The sequence below is a fragment of the Gavia stellata genome, chromosome 1, assembly GCF_030936135.1.
Source record: "Gavia stellata isolate bGavSte3 chromosome 1, bGavSte3.hap2, whole genome shotgun sequence".
In the NCBI taxonomy this organism is placed as follows: Eukaryota; Metazoa; Chordata; class Aves; order Gaviiformes; family Gaviidae; genus Gavia; species Gavia stellata.
The window spans coordinates 1,886,654-1,908,651 of NC_082594.1; the positions used below are offsets into that span (position 1 = coordinate 1,886,654).

The window sequence follows — 21,998 nt, forward strand, 5'->3', positions numbered from 1 at the left end:
GTCATTTGATTCGAGTTGCTAAATTGAACTGAAAACTGGAGAATATCAGTAGAAACTGGGCTCCTGCATAAAACTGCATAAAGCTATGAGAGGAGGAGGTGGTTAGATTATCCATCATTCCTGTTAGATTATCCATCATTCCTGTCTAGATCATTCCTCTCTCCTTCCCATGTGGTCTGAACTGTCCAAACTGGTTTTAACCACTCCAAGCAACAGGTATTTTTTCCATTTGCTTTAGGTGTACTCTGTATATCAGAGTATTTTCACTGTCCAATTTTTTTTCTTTACGTTGATGTAGGTATTTCTAGTTACTTCCCAGTAATTTTATCCTGAACATTTCCTTTTTTCCTTGGCATTTCTGTCCTTCTCCTGGCCTTGTCAATGGTAAAGAGAGCAGAACGTGATCACATCAGCAGAGTGTTTGACAAAGCTGTGCATGTTTAACTCCTAACCATTCTTGCATATATGATTTTCTGCAAAAAGCCCAAATAAATCAGATGAAAGGTGAATTGTTGCTCTGTGCATTTACTGATGCTGTTTTCTGTTAATCAGACTTACAGACTATAACTAAAAATAGTAAAGAGTCTTCTAATGCGCATCAAGACAGCAGCAGAAAGCTGGGTGCTACACATGTACCCAGCCAGAAGGATGAAGAAGCCAGAACTGAAGTATGTCAAGGCCAACTTGAGTTGGACTCGCCCAGCGTTTGCCGTGATAGACAGCAGCTATGCTCTTTTGGGAGTTCTGTGTTTGAGAGATACATGTTGCATGAATTTCTAGAGCAAGCTGTCCCTGAAGATGAGCATCCTTTGCCAACAGACTACATCCAGGAAGGTGAAGGTGCTTTTGCTGTCCAGCCACACAGTGAGGAAGAATATGAAGAAGACGTTATAGAACCACGAACTCTTAATGAAATAACAACCGTAACGGACAAAACCAGTCCCTGGTCCAGTGTGCTGTCTGAAGTGGAGCAGGGTGCTGACCAGCAGCCCATAGGCTTGGAGCCAGAAGATCAGCACTCGGTGGATACAGACTGTTTGCAAAGAGGAAACAGCAGACGGAGCAGCACCTTCTCCAGCATACTACAAGGTGACAACCAAAGCATGCTCACCGCCCTTAGCCCATGCGTTAGCCTCCACGCAGACGAAGGCAGTCCTTGGGCAGTAACAAAAGGCTTTCAGAGCTTGAATAGTGGCACAGAAACAATGGAGAAGGAGCTGTTTCAGCCCGCTCATTTGTCCGAAGTGCATCAAACAGCCAATGGCCCTGTAGAAAATGGAAATTGTGACTGGGGTAGAGCATTTAACACTAAACCAATAGAGCAACCTGTAGAGTTTCATGCAGCCTCCAAAGAACTACTGGCATTGCCAGGAGATGACGGTTTGACTGATCCAAAAACCGCAGAGAGACAGAAGGAGGAAAACAGTGAGGTTGTAAATGAAGATCATCAAGGCGAGGAAGAAAGTGGTTCCGATGAGATCTGTGTTAAGAGTGTATCAGCCCAAGCAGGCTCGGAAGGAAACGGTGAAAGCTTTTCTGATGACAGTAGTGAAGACCCACTGGAAGTGTCAGAAAAGTCTGACAAACCAAAAATTGTTTTGTATCCTTCTTCTCCCTTTTCTTAAGCACACATTGCATTCAAGGAGCGTGTCTTCTTGGTTAGAATCTCACTGGCCTCAGGAAAGAGAAATTCACTATGTGGAGCTCTTCCCTGGGAAATGAGTCTAGAATTGGTGACCTGGGAAGGTGTTGGAAGACCCTGTTACGTTGTGTTTCACACAACGTAGTGACAACTTCCCTGCCATTTGTAACCAATATATTCTGTGGTCCATGAGAGTTACTTCATTTTGGGTAGTTTCAACGTGTCTTCTTGCATTTTTTTCCCCGTGTTGTTTTCCTCCATGTATTGTAGCTCTTGTGTTTCTTCTGTATTAAAAGAAACGTAGCTTAATTTGCTTTTAAAATACTTTCCCGTGTTTCTTGCACAGATCCCAAATCTCGCATTCAGTTTCAATAAGCTGTGTTGGAATTTTAGCAGGATGAAGTACTCTACAAATACGTGAGGTATTCCTGTAAAGCAAGATGGTGTCCTATGCTTTGTGAGGCCAGGTGAGGGAACCAAGTGTTTAGAACAATAGAATATGGATTAAAATGAATGAGAATCACCATCTGGGATCCATTAACAGCTGTTACAGCAAGGTTTATTCCACATCTGCAGCTCCTGTGGAGCATTGTGCAACGACACGCTGCCAAAGGTTGTTCCTTAACAGTTCTGCTCAGCTCTGATCCTGTTGTTGTTCCCAACTTCTTCCTTCCACCCCAGCAGATGGAAGCCTCCATGAGACTGCTCAGCATTTCTTCTCATCCTTCTACAGCTCTGAAAGTAAGTATGGGACATCCTTTCCTTTATTGTCCTAGTTTAACGGAGTCCCTTCGTTAAAGCAGGAGCAAAAGTACTTCTCCCTTTCTTTGCCTGTCAGCACTCAGCTTACAGGTGATGGCTTCCAAATTAAGTCAAGGAGAATCTTTCTGATACCTCTTCTCTCTGTGAGAATCATTTTCAGCATTCATGGCTGCAGCGTCGGTGATACTTACACATTTACGTTAACCAGTTTGTCTATACACAATAGTGAACGTTGCTGTTCTCCATGGGGGTCAGTGGAAGTGGCCGGTGCTCACTCCACACTTCTGTGTGCTTTAACGTGAGGTAAGGTGCCTACTTTCGAGGATGCAAGCTGTAACTTGCAATTATGACTCCAATTTATATCTTTTAGATCAGGATGAAATGAGGGAGTTTGCAGCAGGAGAGCCTCTCCTTGAGAGATATCAAGTAACTATTCTTCGACGGAGGGAATAGTAAATAGCTAGTGTGATTGTTCCTCATACAGGAAAGCTGTTGATCCCTTTTGCTGCTTCATAGGTGTTTTTATGTACATAAACATTTATTTACTGCAAGAGGTTTGTGGCTCAGTTGTTTTGAGGTCTACATATTATTCTTTTCCAGCCCCAGCTTTGCTGTGGCTGTTGATGTGGATCTGGGTACTGCAGCAGCTGGGCTGTTTGTTTACTGCTGCCAGAAAAGATAATGCGTTGGTTCCCCTCCTTACGACCTATGAAGCAAACACTCTGAGGAACATTTATGTAATTGGAAACAGCTTGCTTGATTAAACACAACAGAAACAGGCAGGATCTAATAGCTCTGAAGTAATGGAAACTGCTTTAAATTAATGATTATGTTTACGCTCAGGTAAAATACCTGACTTTTTGCTGTTTTGTCTTGTAAAAATGATTTTTTTTTCTGATTTACGTGGTATTATCTTTCCCTAAAGCCCTCGAAACTTGTTCCTGATAAAAGTAGACGCCTCCACCAGAGGAGTCTTGGGCATAGTATGCTTCAAGGATCCTAAGATATGTCTTGATTATAACACCTAGACTGTAGTGTGTCTTAGTGCTTGTTAAGCATACTTTTCGTGCTGTGTCTAACTATATTGGATGAAATCAGAAGCAGAATCTCAGACATGTTTCTCCTTTGGAATCTCCTTCAAATTCTCCGTGTTCGCCTCTGTCCATCGCTGATACCCCCTTCCCCTCTGTCTCGCTGTCACGCCCCTGCTTCTGAGTTTTGCCTTCTCTGCAGAGTTAGCTCCGGTTCTTCCTGTGGAAGCACCACGTCTTTCTGTGCATCTGCAAATCATCGCTCAAACCTACGGTTTAATGTTAATACCAGCTTTACTTGAATTCCCTCTCTCCGCAGTGCTAAGCTTAGTGGCTGGAAACACACTCCTGAAAGTGATTAATAATTAGGGAGAATATTAGCAAGGCACTATTTGGATATAGCTGACCTTAAACCAGCTTAATTCCAGGATTAGCTACAGCTAATCCTTTGCTGTAGCACTCGTAGGGGTCTGCTGAGACAGGACTCGGTTGTGCCTTGTGCACCCAGCATCAAACAACCTGTACGAAGAACAAGAAGTTTTTTGTTTATGCTGATGGTAAAACAGAGTTCAGGAAAACTGCTTTCTCATAGTTTTGTTCTTAATTAGCCTTAAGAACATCAGTTTCTAAATCAGGGTTTGTTTGGTTTCTGTGCAGTTCAGCAAACACCGAGCCTGACAGCAAGGCTGAAATCTGAGCTGTCCTCAGCTGAGGATCAGCAGTCCCCTCTCGCTCACGTGGCAGCTGGCAAACTTCTCTCCTGGCCTCCCTAGTGTTCCCACCACCTCTCCCTGTCTTGTCTGACTCCCTGCTTTCCCCGTCTTCCTACGCAAAACGGTGAAGAAACGACGAGAGGGTGGAGCGGACAGTCATGTCAAAGGAGCTGGCAGCATTTTGAGACAAAAGGGTCGTCTCGGCTCGTGCTGCGAGGATGTGGGGATCTGAGAAGGTGCTGCAGCAGCTCAGGCTTCAGCCTGGATGCTGTGGTCACCTTCCAGGGACCTGAGTTTTGCAGAGCCTCACAAAAGCTAAAATTTTTTGACCTTTTTTTCTTCCATTAGATCAGATTTGGGCTTCCAGTTCTTGAGGTCCTTCCCAGCTCTCCTCTTCCACACTGGTCACCTGCTCTCCTGGCTGATCCAGCAGTCCTGGTTCAACTTCTCCCACTTCTCAGGTTCAACGAGCAGCTTTGCACTTTGCTCCTCTCAGCCCTTTTCCCGGCAGTTCCTGATACAACTTAGGGAAAATTATCCGAGTTCATGGCTAAGCTTAACAGCGTCCAACACTGTATTTACTGTAAAGCTACAACTGGTTTTTAAATGAGTCAGAGCCATTGTGTAGGTGGCCCAGATGACTATCCAAATCTTATTTCTGACTGTTGCCCCCGCCTCCTTTCTCCTCCCTCCTTGCCTTTACTGCGTTCATACATTCCATATTATTTTATATACGATTGCTGATTTTTCAGGGCAAAAATTTAATCTCCGTAGGTGTGTTGTTTCACGCTGCAACATTGATTCTGGTCAGAGTTTGGGGCAATCGTATGCTAGAGTAAAAACATTTAAACGTGATGCCAATGAGATGCTGCCTGGGAAAGCCATATTAAGGCTTGCTGCCTTTCAACGTTGGCCCAGTCTACTGGTAGTGAAGCTGGGTTTTGGGGGGGCAGGAGGAAGTATTTAAAAAATTAGGGAGTTAATAAGCTTTTCATTAACATATCTTGATTTTTTTTTTTTACCCCCTCACCTCTGTGAGTATTCCAAAAGGATAAGAAACTTATATGGAAACCAGTTTTACTCAGAGTAATTAATATATGTATATACTTAGATTTACCTTCAGTGTAAATTAAAAATAACATTTTTATAATACAGACTTAGGCAGATTCAGAATAACAGGTTTTCATCTGTTCTAAAAACGCAGATGGTTAGCAGTGGTCCAAATGTCCTTTCTGGGTTGTAATGTTTCTTCTTGATCTGCTCCCCTTGCAGTCGCAGCCACTACAGCTCTTCTTTTTCCTTACTCAGCTTACTCAGAGAACAGAGCTGAGGCTTTTACTCGCTAAATTTTTCCTCCTAACCTGCTGAACAGAAATGCTCATGTTCTCTTTCATTTTCGCGATCAGAAAAAGAAGAAAAGGTGGCTGTATTCTTCATGCCCATTTCGGAGTTGCTGGCTGTGGTCCGTGATTTGATATAAACCTTTTCCTGTCCAAAAAGCAGAAGTAGGTGCAAGGTCACTTTGTAGCCTATTAGCACAGATCTGTTTTCGCTCCTTCATCGCTGTGCACAAACAAAACTAACCGTTAAAGTCGCTGAGCCACAGGGCTGAAACATTCTCTGCCTCGGTTACCAGAATTCTTTGACCTTGAAATAAGCCATCCCCCCAAGACCTATAAATCTGTTTGCTTTCCGCCAATCCCTGGCACACAGCAATTAGATAATCCTCGGCTGGTTTAAGTGTCCTGCCGTATCGCTGCCGTTTCTATAAAAAGAAAAGTGAAGCGTGATCTTCTGTGCCTAAGTCCTCTTTCCTCTTGCATCCTTCTGATTAAACGTGTGTGCTTCATGGCTGGGCATCCACTACTCGGAGTCTGTGACCGCCTCGGCTTAGAGACAGAGAGGGAGAAACCCAGGACAAGCGCTGCCTGTGCTCAGGTCGTAGTCTGCACTGGTGAAGCCTGGTTTGGAGGCAAGGAATGGTGTAAACATGACATTTCAAGCTGTGTGCTCTCAAAACTATGCAGAAGGTTAAAACTCTGACGGTTGGAAACTGCCCGTTTGATGTATCAAAGGGGCATCTTAAAAATGCAGCGCTGAGGCTAGAATGTCTCGCTAAATGTTGTATGTGCGAGGAATTTGCGTATTTCAAAGAAAAATAGCTTTATACAGAAGTAAGTATAGAAGCGTAGCTCTTTCCTGTAGCCGTATCCCAAACCTGTCAGTGAAGCTAAACCTGCAGATGTAATTTCTTAAGGCTTCTGATCATCCGGGCGAGCTCGAGTGTTAACTGTGCTTTTAAACGTCTCTCATTTTGATTCACACCTGTGCGCTTAGAATAGCAGCAAGAACTGCTAATCCTTTCCTACAGCTGGAAGTTCATTTTTAGGCAGGTCCTTGGGATAGATACATGCATCTTAACACCTCTGCGTTGCTGCAAATGGACACGGCGGTATGAAAATCGGAGGAGGAGTATTTTAGCCACTTCTACCTGAAACAGCACGCAAGTGGTACGTTTTCCAAGCACACCTCATTTACTGACGGTCAGGAGCGTACAAACTACTGTCCGTCGCCTCGGTGTCATCGAATAGCAGCAGACACCCGCTCTTCTGTTGTATTTTCACTTTTCGAGTACAGCGCTCTTTCTCAGTATGCAATTGCACTGATGGCAAAATGCGAGCGAGGGGTGGCATTTTCTGCAGCAGACTCTCTGGCCGACCAGACCAGATCAGGAACAACTTAGTTTGTGACATGCCCCTGGCTTCACCTGAGGCTGGAGGAGTACTGTGGCACCTCTGGATTGGGAACTCTTAAGAACAAAGGAGAAAAATCTCATTTAATTTCTTCTTTAGAATCAATTTTTAAAATTCTTACAACCAGGGTAAGATTATTTTACAGCTGGTTGGAGGCACTGGGTTAGTGCAATCCAGAAAAAAAAGTCCCTGCATTTCTGTAGAAACACTCGGCTGTGCTGCTGTCTCTGGTGGATCCGGGATTCTCGAGGCAATTTTGTTCTCTTTTCCTTTCTCTTATCCCACACGGTATGTTACCTTCTCTTCTGAGTTGCAGGACTTGCAGCTCTTCCCACTGAAATTCATTAGAAATGTCCTGTTGGGTCAGTGAAAGCCATCTGCACTTATTCCTTGCATTCAAAATGTGAGTTGCTGTCTCTCGGTTCCTAGCTGTGCGCGAAGACGCGTGTGGCAGAAGTACCCATGAGAGGGGGAATTGTAAGAGGTAGGACATGCAGTTTCGTGACCCTTTGAAATAGGGTGAACTGGATGATTTGAGGAATTTGATAGAGAGCCGTTGCTCCGGTGTAAATCTGCTTCTGTTTTAATATTGCAGTGAGTTCCCACAAGCCTTTCACATGCACGTGGTTGTGCAGACAGTGGTTTTTAGGTATGTTAGTGGTGTAGCCTCCTCCAGAGTAGAACAGGGCGCTTATTAGAGAGCAAACAGCATCATCACGGCTTGCTGGAAGGAAAGGAGCGTTTCTGAAGTACAGTGCCAGCACAGAAAAGCGGTACGGGGTTGTCTAGCCGCAGTCTGGCCAGCGGATTGGATTTAAGAGCCAGAATTTCCTTGGTTTTTTTGGTTTTGTTACAGTTACAGACCTTCCTGGGCTGAGGGAGAAGGCAGTCCCTCCCAATTCTTTGCAAACACATAAAACCGGTGTTCAGAAGCGAACGCTGCGTGATGCACTTGAGGCACCCGAAGCCTTTTACCAGTCCTCTGAGCTTTCGCTTTGAAGATTCTTCTCTATGAACTGCTTACGCACGCTGTACAGAGACCAGGGACCAGCACCGAGCCAGCGGGAGCTGGTTACCGTCCGTCTCCAGCCAATATTAATGTTTCAGCTGTTTCGTAGACAGTTGGCAAAGAAACCAGCGTGGGAAGAATGAGCTACTGACCTGGTCTTCTCTGGACAACCTTGAGCAGAATACGCTGTCAAAGGGAGGTGGTTTGGCCAGCAAGCATCTCTCTCTGCTGGTTTTTAAGCTTCCAGTGTTGCCAGGTCTGCATTTAATCTCTCTCGGCTTCTTATATTTTGGTTTAGGAAAAATCATCCTAGGGCAGCCTTTAGGAGGAAGAAAAAGAAAGCAAGGATTCTCATAAATATAAACGTATGGTTTTTTCAGTACAATAAAAATGGGAAGTGTTTTAAGGTATTATAAGCCAAAGCTATTTTCCTGGATACTGTTTGAAGTCTTTTACAGAAGTCTTTTCACATAATTTACACAATTAGCCATATGAAACTGGGAGATGGTATTTAGGGTACAGGAATTTATACCCTTTAGGGTACAGGAATTTCTATTTAAGCCTTTTTTGCGCTGTTGGACATGAAACCACGTGAGCTGTTCCCACCCTCGTCATCCTCTTTATTAACCAGCCAGCCAGCGGCCAAACCCATCGTCTTTGTGAGCGTTGATCCGTCTGTCTCCCGACTCTGGCTGTGCGGGAGCAGGCTGGCTCAGCGTATCTGAAAATCATCCTTTAGGAAATCTTGGCCTGTGGTTACAGCCTCTCTTGGTCTTGTCTGTTTGCAGAAATTGTAGCTGGTGTTGAATTAGTTTGCAATTAGCCTCTCGCGCTTTGCCCTGGCTCTAGCAAACCCAAGTACGCCCAGGATGCGTAGATCAGGGGGTGGGTTTTTACCACAGCCTGTTTTCCCATCAGGGTCTTCACCAGCGATGCTGTCGCAGGGTCAACATACCATGTGCTCGTCATCTCAGCCTGTGAAGCGCAGGCAACCAAACGCAAGAAATCTCCAAAACCACTTACTCCTAAAAAAGCCATTTCCCTCCCCAAACGGCGCACGTCAAAGCAGGGAGCGCACAGGAACAGGATCCCGGCGCCGTTTCTCTTGGGAGGGAGCTGATCACCTTAGGAGACCTTTCCACCGCGACCGTGTCCAGCGAGGCTGAGCCCGGCTGGGAGGGAGAAGCAGCCCAGCGATGTAGGTGAAAGGCCAGACCTGCGTATCAGTTTTCCGAATCAAACCCCGCTCGCCAGGAGACCTTCCTGGCCCCGCAGCTAATGAGCGGTGCGTCCTAAAACAGCACCACCTGCTTCAGCCTCTAAAGGCAGCTCAAGCCCAATCTCTCCTCTCTCGGTGCTTCACAGGCACGACCTGGTCCTAAACTAGTCGGGGAGAAACACGAGTTTCTTTGTACGCTGAAATTATCAGTCTTTGGTGCTTCCCCATTGCAAGGTGATTTGGGTTTGTTTTTTTTAGGGTTCAGCAAATTAAAACAATAATTGAAACCCAAAATTCAGAGAGTCAGAACCCGGTGACTACGCTGGTGTAATTCTTTTGGCTTCGTAAAAGGTGACTTTGGCTGAGGGTAGACATTCACAAATCCAGAGTTCGCTTGCCGGAGCCAACCTGTGTGGTTTGGACCTTTCTAATTTTGGTCTTCAGCTTTTGCTTTCTGCAGCGTTGAGAAAGAATAGCATTGCAGCATCTAACATTGTGTTGGGCGGGGGAATATTTCACCATCGTGGGCTTTGTTTTTTTTCTTCCAAACAGTTGGAACAAACAGGTCTTTTCCCAAACAGTTGCCTCTCAGTGTGCGGAACAAGAGAAAAACCCCTCCGAGGAGAGAAAACACATCGTGAGGGGCTTTTTTTCTGTGCATCCAACTTCTCACATGCTGCATGACCCCGCGGTTTGCTGCCATCAGAAAACGGGCGCAGGGCAGAGCTGGCAGGGCTCTAACGTCTTGTTCCTTCTCCGCAGAGCCGAGGCAGAGCTGTGCCGGGGGGCATCCCTTACCGAAGGCTGACTCGTCCCAGGCCCGCGGCCGATCTCTCAGAAGAGGAAACCAAAAGGATCACCAGGATCTTCTCCGCTCAGCTGTCCAAGAAGGAATAGCGCTGGCTGCTTCCCGAGCTGCAGCCTGGCGCATCGGCAAACGCCGGGTCCTTCAGGGAAGAGGAGACAGAAGCCGTAGGTTTCAGGCTCTGATTTTTAATTTGCCTGATGGGTATCCTGTTAGAGGGACTTAAAGCCTGGTGGTCAACCAAGGGGAGCTGAGAGACCGTGTGTCTTGCAAGGGCAGGTCCCCGATGAGACTCACCGCTTCGGGTGACTGATGAGCTGTTACCTGGTCTCCAGATATTCCATTTTTGGGATTTATTCACGTGAAATTTCTCTAATTAACCTTTTTTTGGGTAAACACAAAGCCTCCCATTTTGAGACAACTCCTTTTTCTTCAACCAAAGGATGGAGAACATTAGGAATTTGCCATCCCGTCGACAAGTGGAGAACTGTGGCCTCCCTGCCGGCGTGTGCTGGGGATGGGGAGGGAAGATGAGCTCCCTCCCCAGGGGCCTTTCAAAAATAGTTGGTGGTAATTTGCTGATTCAAGAGGAATGTATGTGCCCACGGTGCTTGTGTAAATACAGGCCGAGGATACTGTAAAATGCTCGTGTGTACAAAAGGGTTTTACTAGAAAAACAGAACTTTTGTATTCTAAATTATTTTTGTACATTTTTATGTCCGGTACCTTTTGGATAATGGGCTTTGATGCAAACTGAGCTAAGTTATTTTTGTACTGCTCTCCAGTGTTTGTCTTTCAATAAAATTCCCCGGGTTTCTTGTCGGCTGCTGCGAAGTGTCCCGGCTGCCAGGGCACGAGCCTGTCACTGACAGGTGGACGGGACTCCTTCCCCCAAAAACCTCCAGTGACGGGCGCGAGGACATCGTAGAAATGCTTCCTGGAAGATGGCACGGCTGGGGGGCACGCGAAAAGGTCGCTGCTTTGCAAAGGAATTGAATGTCGCCGTTTAGCTCAAGCCCCCGTGGAAGGAGTCGGACCTCAGAGGTGAGCGACCGCTCTGAATCAGAGCTGGTTTTCAAACCACGCTTTGAATTCAGGATTTAAGGAACCAAGGTGTCAGCATCCCTTTTTCTTCCCACCTCTGCAGTTTTGTTTTTCGCAGGGCAAATCCTGTGCGGGGTTAGACCCCGGGGATAAGATCTGCTCTGCCCTGCCCAGTGCTGCCTGTGGAGCTCTGAGCCTCCCACCCGCTGATGATCGCAGCCGCAGCAGCCCCCGTTCTCTGCCCCGCAAACGTGTCCCCTTTTCCTGCCTGTGCCGGCTGAGGGTTGGGAGGTGAACCTGCCGCGTGTCCCCGTCCCCCTGCGCGAACAGGAGTGACACGTGGGCTTCCTTTGTCCGCTGCTGATCCCGGTGGCATCCCCAAAAAACCCCAGGCGGGATGCCGGCTGGGTTGGGAACATGGTGACAGAGGAGGTGACAACATTGATTCCTGAGTTATGTCACGAGCATGAGATAAACAGCTTCTTCCTCTCGCGTTTAGGTCGGCGGTGGAGCAGGGTCCAGCCGACAAGAGCCAGCCGGAGACGAGCTTCTGCCTGGGGCCCGATCGACGGAGCAAAGGTGGCTTCAGGGTGTCAAACCAGCTCGAAATCCCTCCTGGGTGCTCGTGCACAAGGCAAGTTCGCACGCCAGGGCGGAGGCTTTCTGCACCTCAACAGGGACGTGCGATCTTCCGCGAGTCCGTCCCTTTGGGCTTTGTGCAAAGGCTTAAACACTGAGTTGTAAGAAAATGGAGGAAAAGGGGCATTTCTTGAGCAGTCACCCCACCCTCCGCCTCCAGCCTTGTCCTGAGCCCTCTCCCTCCCCGCAGCGCCTTCCCCTCGGCTGCAGACCCGGTGCGCGGCCACACGTGAAAGGCCGTCGTGGTTTTTGTCGTGCGGAGCGTGAACACGGGCGGGATTTACCTCCGGGCCATCATCGCGTGGCCCCTGCACTCGGGATGCTCCACGTGAGCTCGGCGGACACGTTACACCACTGGGGAGGAAATCCCGCCAGCAAGCTCGGCAGCTGCCCGGGATGAATTACGGCTGCGTGGGCTGTGCCAGGGGCAAAGGGGTCCGAGCTGCCCCATGGCAGGGAGCGCTCGGTGCTGCTCTGCCTCCGAACCGCTCGCTTTTATAGCCTTGGGTAAGCGTTTTCTGCATCTCCTCCTTCCCAGAGCACATTTAGGTTAAAAACCCAAATCACTCCCCCCGTCCCTGAGGTGCCAGTGGCCACCAAACAGGCAGGACCACATTGGTGGGTGCTGCTGCCCCACAGCTTTGCTCCCATGGGTGCTGGTGGTCTGGGCAGGAATCCCCCGCCACCCACCCATGCCCGAGCCCTGTCCGGGGCGGGGAACAGAGGGCTGAAACACAGTCACCCTGTCATGGGTGCCGAGTGGCCCCACTCTCATCGGCTCAAATGCCACTGGGGGAACTGGGTTTCGCTGTCACCCGATCCCCGGGCCGCTGGCGTGTCCTCCCGGGTGCTATATAAGGGGGGGGCCAAGGAGCTGGCTCTCAGGGCGATGATGGCTGCGCAGAGGAGGGTGTAAGGCAGGAGCCAGGACGCGGTGCTGAGGTCCCTACGGTGAGGCCACGGGGGACCTGGCCCCGGGCAGGTCGTTATGGGGGAGATCCTGTCACCGAGTCCCCCCCCCCGTTTTGGCCTGGGTGGGAGGTGGCGGGTGGGCACTGGTGAATCGCACACCGGCCCCGGGCTGAGTGAGGGAGCCCCGTGCCTCTGTTTCCCCGTGCCTCGGTTTCCCCAGGGATGCAGGAGAGGAAATGGGGCAGGATTTGGCTTTTGGGGTTGTCCGAAGCCACCCAGACCCACATCGTCACCTCTGTCCCTAAACCAGACACCTGCTTGAAGCTCCGTCCGACGCAGCATCCCAGCTCCCTCCCCGCGCTTTCCTTCCAGCCCCTCCACCACGATGGTGGGTCTGAAGCCCCCCGAGGTGCCCCCGACAGCCGCTGTGAAATTTGTAAGCGCGGGGATGGCCGCCTGCATCGCCGATCTCTGCACCTTCCCCCTGGACACCGCCAAAGTGCGGCTGCAGGTATGATCTGCCCCCAAAATGCCACGGGTTGAGGCAGCACCCCGCGACGGCGGGTCCCCTCCGCACCGGCTCCACCCCAGAGCTGGCAGCGTTTTGGCAGAGGGCAAGGTGACACGGTTGGCGGCCCACAGATCCAGGGCGAAGTGCGGATCCCCCGCAGCACCAGCACCGTGGAGTACCGGGGTGTTTTGGGGACGCTGAGCACCATGGTGAGGACGGAGGGACCCCGCAGCCTCTATAGCGGGCTGGTGGCCGGGCTGCAGCGGCAGATGAGCTTCGCCTCCATCCGCATCGGGCTGTACGACTCGGTCAAGCAGCTCTACACCCCCAAGGGTGCCGAGAGTGAGTGTCCGGGCGGGTGGGACCCCATCCCTGCGCACCCCCAGCATGTCCCGATGCACAGCCCTCTCCCGGAGGGGCACAGCCCACCCCCATGGGAAACGGCCCACCCCGGGGTGAACAGTCCCCCAAACTGCACCCTAAGCACCTCCCCACCCCAGGCCACTCGCCCCAGGGTCCCCACAATGCTGGGGTGCCCCGCAGGGCCGGGGGTCCCTGCAGAGCTGGGGGTCCCCGCAGGGCCGGGGGTCCCAGCGCCTGCTCCTCTCCAGGCACAGGGCTGGCGGCACGGGTGCTGGCGGGCTGCACCACGGGGGCAGTGGCGGTGACGTGCGCCCAGCCCACCGACGTGGTCAAGGTACGGTTCCAGGCCAACGGGGCGCTGTCGGATGGCGCCCGCCGGTACAGCGGCACCGTGGATGCTTACCGCACCATCGCCAGGGAGGAGGGCGTCCGCGGGCTCTGGAGAGGTAGGGGCGGATGGGGACAGGGATGGGATGGGGATAGGGGTGGGACAGGGATGAAATGGGAATGGGGACGGCAGGGCTGGTGCACCCATCCAGGATGCTCCAGGAGGGGATGTGACCGCCGTCCCTGATGCCACCACCCTCCCGCACAGGGACGCTGCCCAACATCGCCCGCAACGCCATCGTCAACTGCGGGGAGCTCGTCACATACGACCTCATTAAGGACGCGTTGCTGCGGGCGCAGCTGATGACAGGTGAGGACGGTGCTGGAGGGGGGGCTGCAGCCGGGTGCCGTCCCCGTGACCCTCAAACCCCCCCCCCGGCTCTGCCTCGCAGACAATGTCCCCTGCCACTTCGTGGCCGCCTTCGGGGCCGGCTTCTGCGCCACGGTGGTGGCGTCGCCGGTGGACGTGGTGAAGACACGGTACATGAACGCCGGACCCGGGCAGTACCGGAACGTGCTCAGCTGCCTCCTCGCTCTGCTCATGCAGGACGGCCTCGCCGGCTTCTACAAGGGGTGAGTTTGGGGACGTGCCCCCCGCTGAGCACCGCCAAACTCGGTGCAACTCTGTGCACAGACACCAGCGTGGACCGGCTCCACTTCACACCGTGGCATCACCCGGCACATCCCAAATGTCCTCACCCGTGTGCCACCAGCGGGGCACCAGGCAGGGGTTTGGGGACCACAGGGGTGTCCCCGCCATGTCCCCTCCAGCGCTGCTTTTTCCTGGCGCAGGTTCGTCCCCTCCTTCCTGCGGCTCGGCTCCTGGAACGTGGTGATGTTCATCTCCTACGAGCAGCTGCAGCGTGCTGCGGTGCTGGCCCGGCCGGCCCAATCCTGACCCCCCTACCCCGGCCTCTCTCGCCAGCGTTGGCGAGACACAGGAGTAAATTATATTAATTGCCGAAGCGGTGGGGGAGCAGCGACGCTGAACGGCCCCAGCCCAACGGGGACCCCCCGAGAGGGACTGGCGAGACGGAAGGAGAAAGGACGTTGTTTTGTGGAGAAACGTGCGAGAGCGGAGGTTTCCTGAGAGGAGTTTAGGGAGGAAGAAAAAGATGTTTATAGTTTTTTTTCCAACCGGGAAGAGCATCGCTTCCCGGCAGCAGCGGGAACAAGGTGAGCGGTGCAGGCAGGCGGGACGGAGTGGAGGGCCGGAGGGCTGCGGTGGTTCCTGTTTTTCCTTACTGACGCTTCCAATAAACCGCCCCTATGGGGTCTGAGCGCAGCAGGGCTCCCTTGCTGGGTTTTTTGGGGGGGTTTAAGGTCATTTTCCCGACCCTGGGGTGCCGCTGGAAAAGGCATTTGGCTTCCCGGGGTGTCATGTGCCATTGGGGATTGGCTTTAGCGGAGATGATTTCTGTGATTAGGGGAAGAAAAAAAAAAAATCGAAGCCGGGTATGCGGGTTCATGGCTGCGTGTGCCACCCATGGGTGCAAAGAGCTGCTACTCCCCTCTCCGTGGGAGGCACCCCCAGCCCCCAGGAGGGCTCAGCCACTCACGATGGGGTGTGCAGCCTTGATGCCACGGTGATGGCCGTGCCCAGTTCCCCCCCAGCGTGCCCTCATGGGGCACCCTCCCCTCTGCCCGACCTGCCATAGTCGGGTCTCGAACCGGGTCCTACCGTGGTCCCTCCCGGCCTGTCCCGTTACCGGCCCCGCAGCAGCAGGTGAGTCCCGGGGTGTGCTGGGGACCCCCATCCCCGGGGAACCCCCCGGCCACAACCACCCCTGCTGTGCCTCAGTTTCACCCCGCTCCAAAGACGCAGGGGGAGGCAAACGCTGGGTTTTTTCCTCCCTTAGTCCCCCCCGAAACGCTGGCCCGTGCCTGGGGCAGGGCCCCACCTCTCCTAGGGGGGACAAACCCCCTCCAGTTTTGTCCCCTCCCGCATCCGCCCCCTTCACACCCCTCTCCACTGGCCCCCCGCCCCATGATTGGGTTCAAGCCCCCCCCGAGGTGCCCCCAACAGCCACCATGAAGTTCGGGGGGGACAGGGACAGGCACCCGCATGGCCGACCGCATCACCTTCCCCCTGGACACCGCCAAAGCGCGGCTGCAGGTGAGCCGGGCTCCCCCGCCCTCCTCACCCCACACCCCACAGCCCCAGGAGGGGTCTGTGGTTGCATAAACGCTCTTCACCCCATTTTCTCCCCGCAGGGATTCAGGGGGAGGTGAAGCTGCCAGGTGAGGGGCTGGCGACGCAGTACAAGGGCGTCTTTGGCACCATCGCTGCCGTGGTGAGGTCGGAGGGACCCCCCGCAGCCTCTACAGCGGCAGATGAGCTTCGCCTCTGTCCGCATGGGGCTGTACGACTCAGTCAAGCAGCTCTACGCCAAAGATGCGCTGCTCAAATCCCATCTCGCAAACGGTGAGGCCCCTGGCTCCGCTCCGGCGGCACAGCCAGGGCTGTGGCCGATTTCCATCCCGAGCATCCACCCCACGTGGGGAGGGAGCCCCTAAAATAATCCGGGCTCACAAATGCCACCACAGCTCTTGCTGGGCAGAAAACGTCCCCTGCCACTTCGCCTCCGCCTCCGGGGCCGGCTTCTGTGCCACACTCCTCGCATCCCCTCGTGGATGTGGTGAAGACGAGGTACGTGAACGCTGCTCCAGTGCATTATCGGAGCATCGGGAGCTGAGAAAGGAGGGGCCCAAGGCTTTCTACAAGGGGTGAGGAGGGGTTCACCACCCTTTTCCATCTTCTTCTAAAACGCAGCCGCTTCTGGGATGGAGACACCATCACTCTGGGCCAGGATGTGCTGACTACAGCCACGCCAGCAGATTCCTGCCCTCGTTCCTGGGGCTCGGCTCCTGGAACATGGTGACAGTTGTCACCTACGAGCAGCTAAAACCGGGCCTGACGGCTGCAGGCACATGGGGAGAGGTCCCCTCCTGAGCCTGACACTGCCCTCCCCACCTTCCCCTCGCTGGCTCGCTCCCCGACACCGAAGGGGATCACATCTGCCGGCCCCCCCACCGAGGAGAAAGCTGTAGCGAGTGCAGGGAGGCTTTGAGCAAAGCCTGGGGTCTTTTCTCCCCTGGTTTTGGTCTTTCCCTCACCTCCCTGCGCACAGTCACCCCCAAACCAGCGCTGTTCCCACCGGCTAGCTGAGCTGGGAGTACTCCAACCCCCCCAAAATCCTCCATCAGCCTCTGCATCATTGTGGCGTGGCTGCTGCCGGGTGGCAGCTATGGAGAAGAGTCTGGAAAGCAAGGCGGAGCCTTGCTCTCCCACAGTCCCAGTGGAAACAGCATCAAGGGTGCTGTATTTTAGGGTGATCCTGTGTTTTAGGGTCCCGGGTACTCGGAACAACCTCTACCCGGTCACAGTGCTGGCGGTAGAGCTTTATTGATGGGAGGAGAGCGGGAAAGGTCGTCGCTCCCTAAGACAGGAGAGCGCTTTTCAAGAGCATTTTCTTATCAGGCGTGAGCTTCTTGGGAAAGCAGATGTTGAAATATATGAGGAGGTCACCCCTGCGCCGGGGGTCCTGGAGCAGCGGCATCCCCTCCCCTGGCACCACTTTACAGTATTTAGGGCTGCAAAGCAAAGGAAGGGGCTGAGAAGTGCCATAGGATGATCCCGACATGGGGACCATGGCCCTGAGCTCCGACATGTCCGCACGCAGAGCCCCACGCCCGCTTCCGAGCGGGTTTGCTCCTCCGGCTTCTAGCGGTGGCCTGACCTCCTCTTCCAGCCTTGTGGCACCAGGTTCCTCGCCCTGCGGGGCTGTGCCACCCAGCCTCGCTCCTGCCCTCTCCCTGCCTCTGCTGCCAGCAACACGGCCCCAAACCAGAGGAGTAGCCCACAGTGGGCATCCTCCTCCCCCAGGCTGGGACCCCCCCCAGCCCCGAACCTGCTGGAAAAGGTTTTGAAGCACCCCAGTTAATCCAGGCAACGGGTTCCTCCTCTTGCCGAGGAGGAACAGGATAATGCTGAGGTTCCCCCTAAGTGCCCGTTGACCTCCGTGGCCACCAAGCTGTGCGGAAAATCCCCATCCGACCCACCGGCCCATCGCCCCACGGCACGTACTCCACGATGTCATTGATGGGGATGTTCAGCAGCCTCCCGTCCAGCGTCCTCACCTCCACCGTGCAGCCGATCAGCGCCTGCGAGGCACGGAGCGGGACCTGGAGCTGCATGTGCAGCCCCAGAGGGCAAACGTAAGCTGGGGCTGGCTCCGTCCCCTCGCTTGGCTCTTTACCTTTCCCAGGGGGATGGTGGCGACGTAAGTGAGGTTGTCGTCGGTTCTTTTAAACCTCGGGTGGAGTTTCTCTTGGACAACGAAGGTGATGTCAGCTGGAATGACATTGGGGCCCTAAAAATCAAGTTAAAAAGAAAAACCGATACCTGGAAATGATTTGGTGTAACACAAATGATTTTACACAGGGAAAAGTGACACGAATCCCTGGCCCTTTATTGCTGCTTTCAGCTGGCTGGGGAGAGGGGAAAGGTATTTTCTTGCTTTAAGAAGAAAAGCCTTTTATCAAAGTCTCTTGCTAAGCCAAGACTGGGTTTTACAAAGGCGATGCCACGCAGCAAACCACCTCATTCAATTAGTTATCTGTCCTAAGGCAAATCCAGGCAGGAAGGGCTCCTTAGGTCTTTCTGAGCACAGTAAGGCTGAATCGCTCCGTTAGCTGTGCTGCCAACAGCAATGGGAAACCTGCAAAGAATGCGCAGTCGGTCCTGAGGAAACCTGGCCCAGAACTTCACACCACGGTCATTACCTGGTCTCCTTCCTTCTCGAAGGTGATCCTGGTGCCCTGCTTCCACCCGGGCTCCACGTTGATTGTTAGGATCTTATCTCTGATGGCGCTCGTTTGACCATCTTCGTTCATCACCTGAGGGGCGGACGAGGGGATTAGAAGAGCTGGGTTCTGTCTGGAGAAGTGGGTCTGTGACCAGGCGGGAGCTCGGCTCTGCTCTGTCATCAGAGCTGCCAGCACGAGGTGCCAGCTCCATCCACAGCAGGGCTGAGCCCCCGGGCTGGATCACGACCCTGCCGTGCCGGACACAGCCATACAGATGGGGCAGGCACCCCTGGGCAGCTACTCAGCCTGTCATAGAATCACAGAATGGTTTGGGTTGGAAGGGACCTTTCAAGGTCACCCAGCCCAACCCCCTGCCATGAGCAGGGACATCTTCCACTACATCAGGTTGCTCAGAGCCCCGTCCAACCTGACCTGGAATGTTTCCAGGGATGGGGCACCCACCACCTCTCTGGGCCACCTGGGCCATGTCTCACCACCCTCATCCTGAGACATTTCTTCCTTCTATCTAGTCTGACTCTCCCCTCTTTTAGTTTAAAACCATTACCCCTTGTCCTACTGCTACAGGCCCTGCTAAAAAACCTGTCCCCATCTTTCTTACAAGCCCCCTTTAAGTACTGAAAGGCTGCAAGAAGGTCTCCCCGGAGCCTTCTCTTCTCCAGGTTGAACAACCCCAACCCTCTCAGCCTGTCCTCACAGCAGAGCTGTTCCAGCCCTCTGATCATCTTCGTGACCCTCCTCTGGACCCGCTCCCACAGGTCCACGTCTTCCCTGTGCTGAGGACCCCAGAGCTGGACGCAGTGCTGCAGTGGGGTCTCACCAGAGCGGAGCAGAGGGGCAGAATCCCCCCCCTCGACCTGCTGGCCACGCTGCTCTGGATGCAGCCCAGGAGACAGTTGGCTTTCTGGGCTGCAAGCGTGCACTGACGGCTCATGTCCAGCTTTTCATCCACCAGTACCCCCAAGTCCTTCTCTGCAGGGCTGTCATCGCCCCAAGGGACAACACAGAGGTGATCTGTGACACCGAGGTGCCCAAAGAGAGAGGGTTATAACTGCACTGCTCATCCAGCTGCCTGTGAGCTGGCAGAGAGGACAGCTCGTACTCCACAGCAAGGCGGCTGCGGGTACAAATGGGATCAGATCAAGTAGGAGAAACTCACGGCTGGAACCAGGAGACTGGGACAGTGAGAGGAGGGATGCAGGTCACTGAGGGCAGAAATGAGACACAGCCCAGTGTGAAAATGAAACTGCAGGAGCGCAGGCAACGCTGTGCTCCCTCTTTGAAATCAACCCTGCCTTCCCACCAGCTTTCACATCACCTCTCATGCCGAATTCCCTTTGGCAAGCCAGCAGAGAGGCGGGCACCGGTTCGGATCCTGCTGGCGTTCGCACTGGCTTTGGTTCAGATCCCTCTCTGCAGCACAGACGTAGAGTACTGTGCTTTGCTGAGCCCCCTGAGTGGGACCAGTCCTAAAGCCTCAGGCTCTGCTGCTGAGATGTCCTACACTGAGAGGAGAGTCCAGCCCAAAATTCCCCACCCTGCTGAGCACACCCCCGTTTCACCCCCACTTCCCCTACCCTGCGGGAGATCTTAATCTTCTTGGTGCAGCCATAGAACAGGTCTTCAAGGGACAGGTAGAGATCCCGCACGATCGGGGGGTCTTGCTTCATCGCCCCTCGTCCTCGCAGCCCTCCGAAGGGCAGGATCAACTCTGAGCCATCCTCAGCAAAGAACTCTGTGTAAGTGAGCGGAGGGGGGTCACCTCACTCGGATCAGAGGTTGGGGGGCAGCCCCTGGGATCTCCTTATCGTGGAAGCTGAGCACCCCAAATACACCACCCAGAAACTTCCATCTGCTTCTGCCTGGGATCACCTTCCTCCTCCAGCTGAAGTGTTTTTCTCTGGGAGCGTTATCATCTTGCTCATGTGTTTACAGCACTCTCACCAACCTGACCCCCCTTTTTGTTGGAAATCCTCCAAGGAAAGGGTCACAACGGTAGCTGGGGAGAGCTGAGAGCCTGAACATGCACCCCCCAGGCCTCTCGCCCACCCAAGACTGGGGGAAGTCAGAATCTAACCTCCAAGCACCAGGGACCAGCAGCCCCAGAGGGACCCGAGAGTAGCTGGGCAGGGAAACATCCCTGTAAAGCTTAAAGCTCAGAGCTGGCAAGTGGCCACAGCATCACAACAGCCACAGAGAGGGCCCTGGGCCACCCCCAGAGCCCCCCTACCTACCCGCAAAGGGGTTGTCGCCACCAAAGAACTCCCTGAAGACTTTGTCAGGGTTGTTGTGAAACACGTAGCCAACGGTCCAGGGGTTCTCGCCGCCGAACTCCAAGGGGATGCCGCCTTTGAGACCCTCTTCTCCGAACTTGTCGTAAATGCCTTTCTTCATGGCTTAGGGAACAAGGAGGAGATGGGAATGGCCCCGCTCTCCCATGCTGGGGGAGAGCCTGAGATCCAGGCTTTGCTTGGGGGGAGGCTGGAAAGGGGGGTCCCCCACCACCTTGAGAACAGCAGACTGGGATGGAAGCAGAACTACAAGCCAGCAATCAGCCTGGCTGCAGGTCACAGAGCTGATGCCACCTCCCTGGGTGCACCAGCGATCGGGGGTTTAGATACCAGCACATCTCTGGCCACATCAGAGATGCTTCACCCCCCATCCAGCCCCTCCTGCCCCTGAACTCTGTGGAAGAGAACCATCTTCCCGCTTACGGTCGCTGAGCACGTCGTAGGCCTCCGCCAGCCGCCTGAACCTCTCCGGCGCCCAGGGCTCCTTGCATTTTAAAGGATGGTTCTTCAAGGCCAGTTTCCGATAGCTGTGAAGGGGAAGGGAAGGGAGAGCCCAGCCTCACAGCCAGCCCCGGGGTGCCACGACACCCTCACCCCAGGCTGCTCCCTCACAGCTTCTCCCAGGCCCTCTCCCCCCCTCAGGCCCCTGCTGTGGAGAGGGCGGGAGGCCAAGGGGAGCCACGCAGAGGGCCGCCCCCATCCCCACCACCACCCCCCGGCCCCCCAAGCCGCTCCCCCAACCCCGGCAGGCCCCAGGGCTCTCCCCCGCAAGGCCAAGGCCCCTCACGCCTTCTTGATGTCGGCGTCCGTGGCGCCGCGGCCCAGCTCCAGCACAGCGTAGTAGTCCTGCCCCATGGCGGCCAAGGGCCCCCGTTGCTATGGTCACCGCGTCAGAGGGCGGAGCAGCACTTCCGGTCTCTCGCGCGCGGGGCACTATGGGAGCTGTAGTTCTCCCCGCGCACTTCCGGACTCCGGCCAACCCGCTCACACCCTACCCACTGCCTCTCTTTTTTTCTTTTTTTCTTTTTTAAAAAAAAGGCGTTTTCTTGGAAAATTTCTTTTCCACACAGGTGTTACCAAAGCAGTTGCT

At 53.7% G+C, this 21,998-nt stretch overlaps 4 protein-coding genes across 4 annotated transcripts in view; 3 read left to right on the forward strand and 1 right to left on the reverse strand.

Annotated features, from left to right (window-relative positions):
• Positions 1-10,185, forward strand: part of C2CD3 (C2 domain containing 3 centriole elongation regulator) — a 53,256-nt gene extending 43,071 nt beyond the window's left edge. Inside the window, exons 31-34 of the mRNA XM_059816441.1 lie at positions 553-1,600; positions 2,281-2,383; positions 6,126-6,130; positions 9,899-10,185. Coding sequence (XP_059672424.1) covers positions 553-1,600; positions 2,281-2,383; positions 6,126-6,130; positions 9,899-10,160 — 1,418 coding nt within the window. The 3' untranslated portion in view covers positions 10,161-10,185. The remainder of the gene's footprint in view (positions 1-552; positions 1,601-2,280; positions 2,384-6,125; positions 6,131-9,898) is intronic.
• Positions 10,186-12,914: 2,729 nt separating this feature from the next.
• On the forward strand, positions 12,915-14,697 carry LOC132317594 (putative mitochondrial transporter UCP3). The gene is made up of 6 exons (XM_059821950.1): positions 12,915-13,040; positions 13,172-13,382; positions 13,652-13,849; positions 13,999-14,100; positions 14,183-14,363; positions 14,583-14,697. Exons 1-6 carry the CDS (start codon positions 12,915-12,917, stop codon positions 14,686-14,688), a joined length of 924 nt encoding a protein of 307 aa, XP_059677933.1. The 3' UTR covers positions 14,689-14,697.
• Positions 14,698-15,777: 1,080 nt separating this feature from the next.
• LOC132318009 (mitochondrial uncoupling protein 2-like) lies at positions 15,778-16,743 on the forward strand. The gene is given in 9 exon segments (XM_059824021.1): positions 15,778-15,792; positions 15,795-15,830; positions 15,832-15,910; positions 16,005-16,110; positions 16,112-16,215; positions 16,352-16,419; positions 16,421-16,478; positions 16,481-16,517; positions 16,629-16,743. Coding segments are annotated over 9 exon segments (618 nt in total).
• A 487-nt stretch (positions 16,744-17,230) lies between these two features.
• Positions 17,231-21,772, reverse strand: DNAJB13 (DnaJ heat shock protein family (Hsp40) member B13). The gene is made up of 8 exons (XM_059817810.1): positions 21,696-21,772; positions 21,332-21,435; positions 20,852-21,013; positions 20,195-20,352; positions 18,576-18,689; positions 18,050-18,163; positions 17,878-17,954; positions 17,231-17,384 (listed from the first exon to the last, which is right to left on the reverse strand). Exons 1-8 carry the CDS (start codon positions 21,761-21,763, stop codon positions 17,231-17,233), a joined length of 951 nt encoding a protein of 316 aa, XP_059673793.1. The 5' UTR covers positions 21,764-21,772.
• Between the last annotated feature and the right edge of the window lie 226 nt (positions 21,773-21,998).

Coding starts and splice junctions, on each gene's coding strand:
- DNAJB13 (XM_059817810.1), bottom strand. CDS start 21,763: ATGGGGCAGGACTACTACGCTGTGCTGGAGCTGGGCCGCGGCGCCACG. Junction 21,436..21,695: donor GACGCCGACATCAAGAAGGC/GTGAGGGGCCTT, acceptor TCCCCTTCACAG/CTATCGGAAACTGGCCTTGA. Junction 18,164..18,575: donor TCGAGAAGGAAGGAGACCAG/GTAATGACCGTG, acceptor CTTGATTTTTAG/GGCCCCAATGTCATTCCAGC.
- LOC132317594 (XM_059821950.1), top strand. CDS start 12,915: ATGGTGGGTCTGAAGCCCCCCGAGGTGCCCCCGACAGCCGCTGTGAAA. Junction 14,101..14,182: donor GCGGGCGCAGCTGATGACAG/GTGAGGACGGTG, acceptor TCTGCCTCGCAG/ACAATGTCCCCTGCCACTTC. Junction 14,364..14,582: donor CTCGCCGGCTTCTACAAGGG/GTGAGTTTGGGG, acceptor TTCCTGGCGCAG/GTTCGTCCCCTCCTTCCTGC.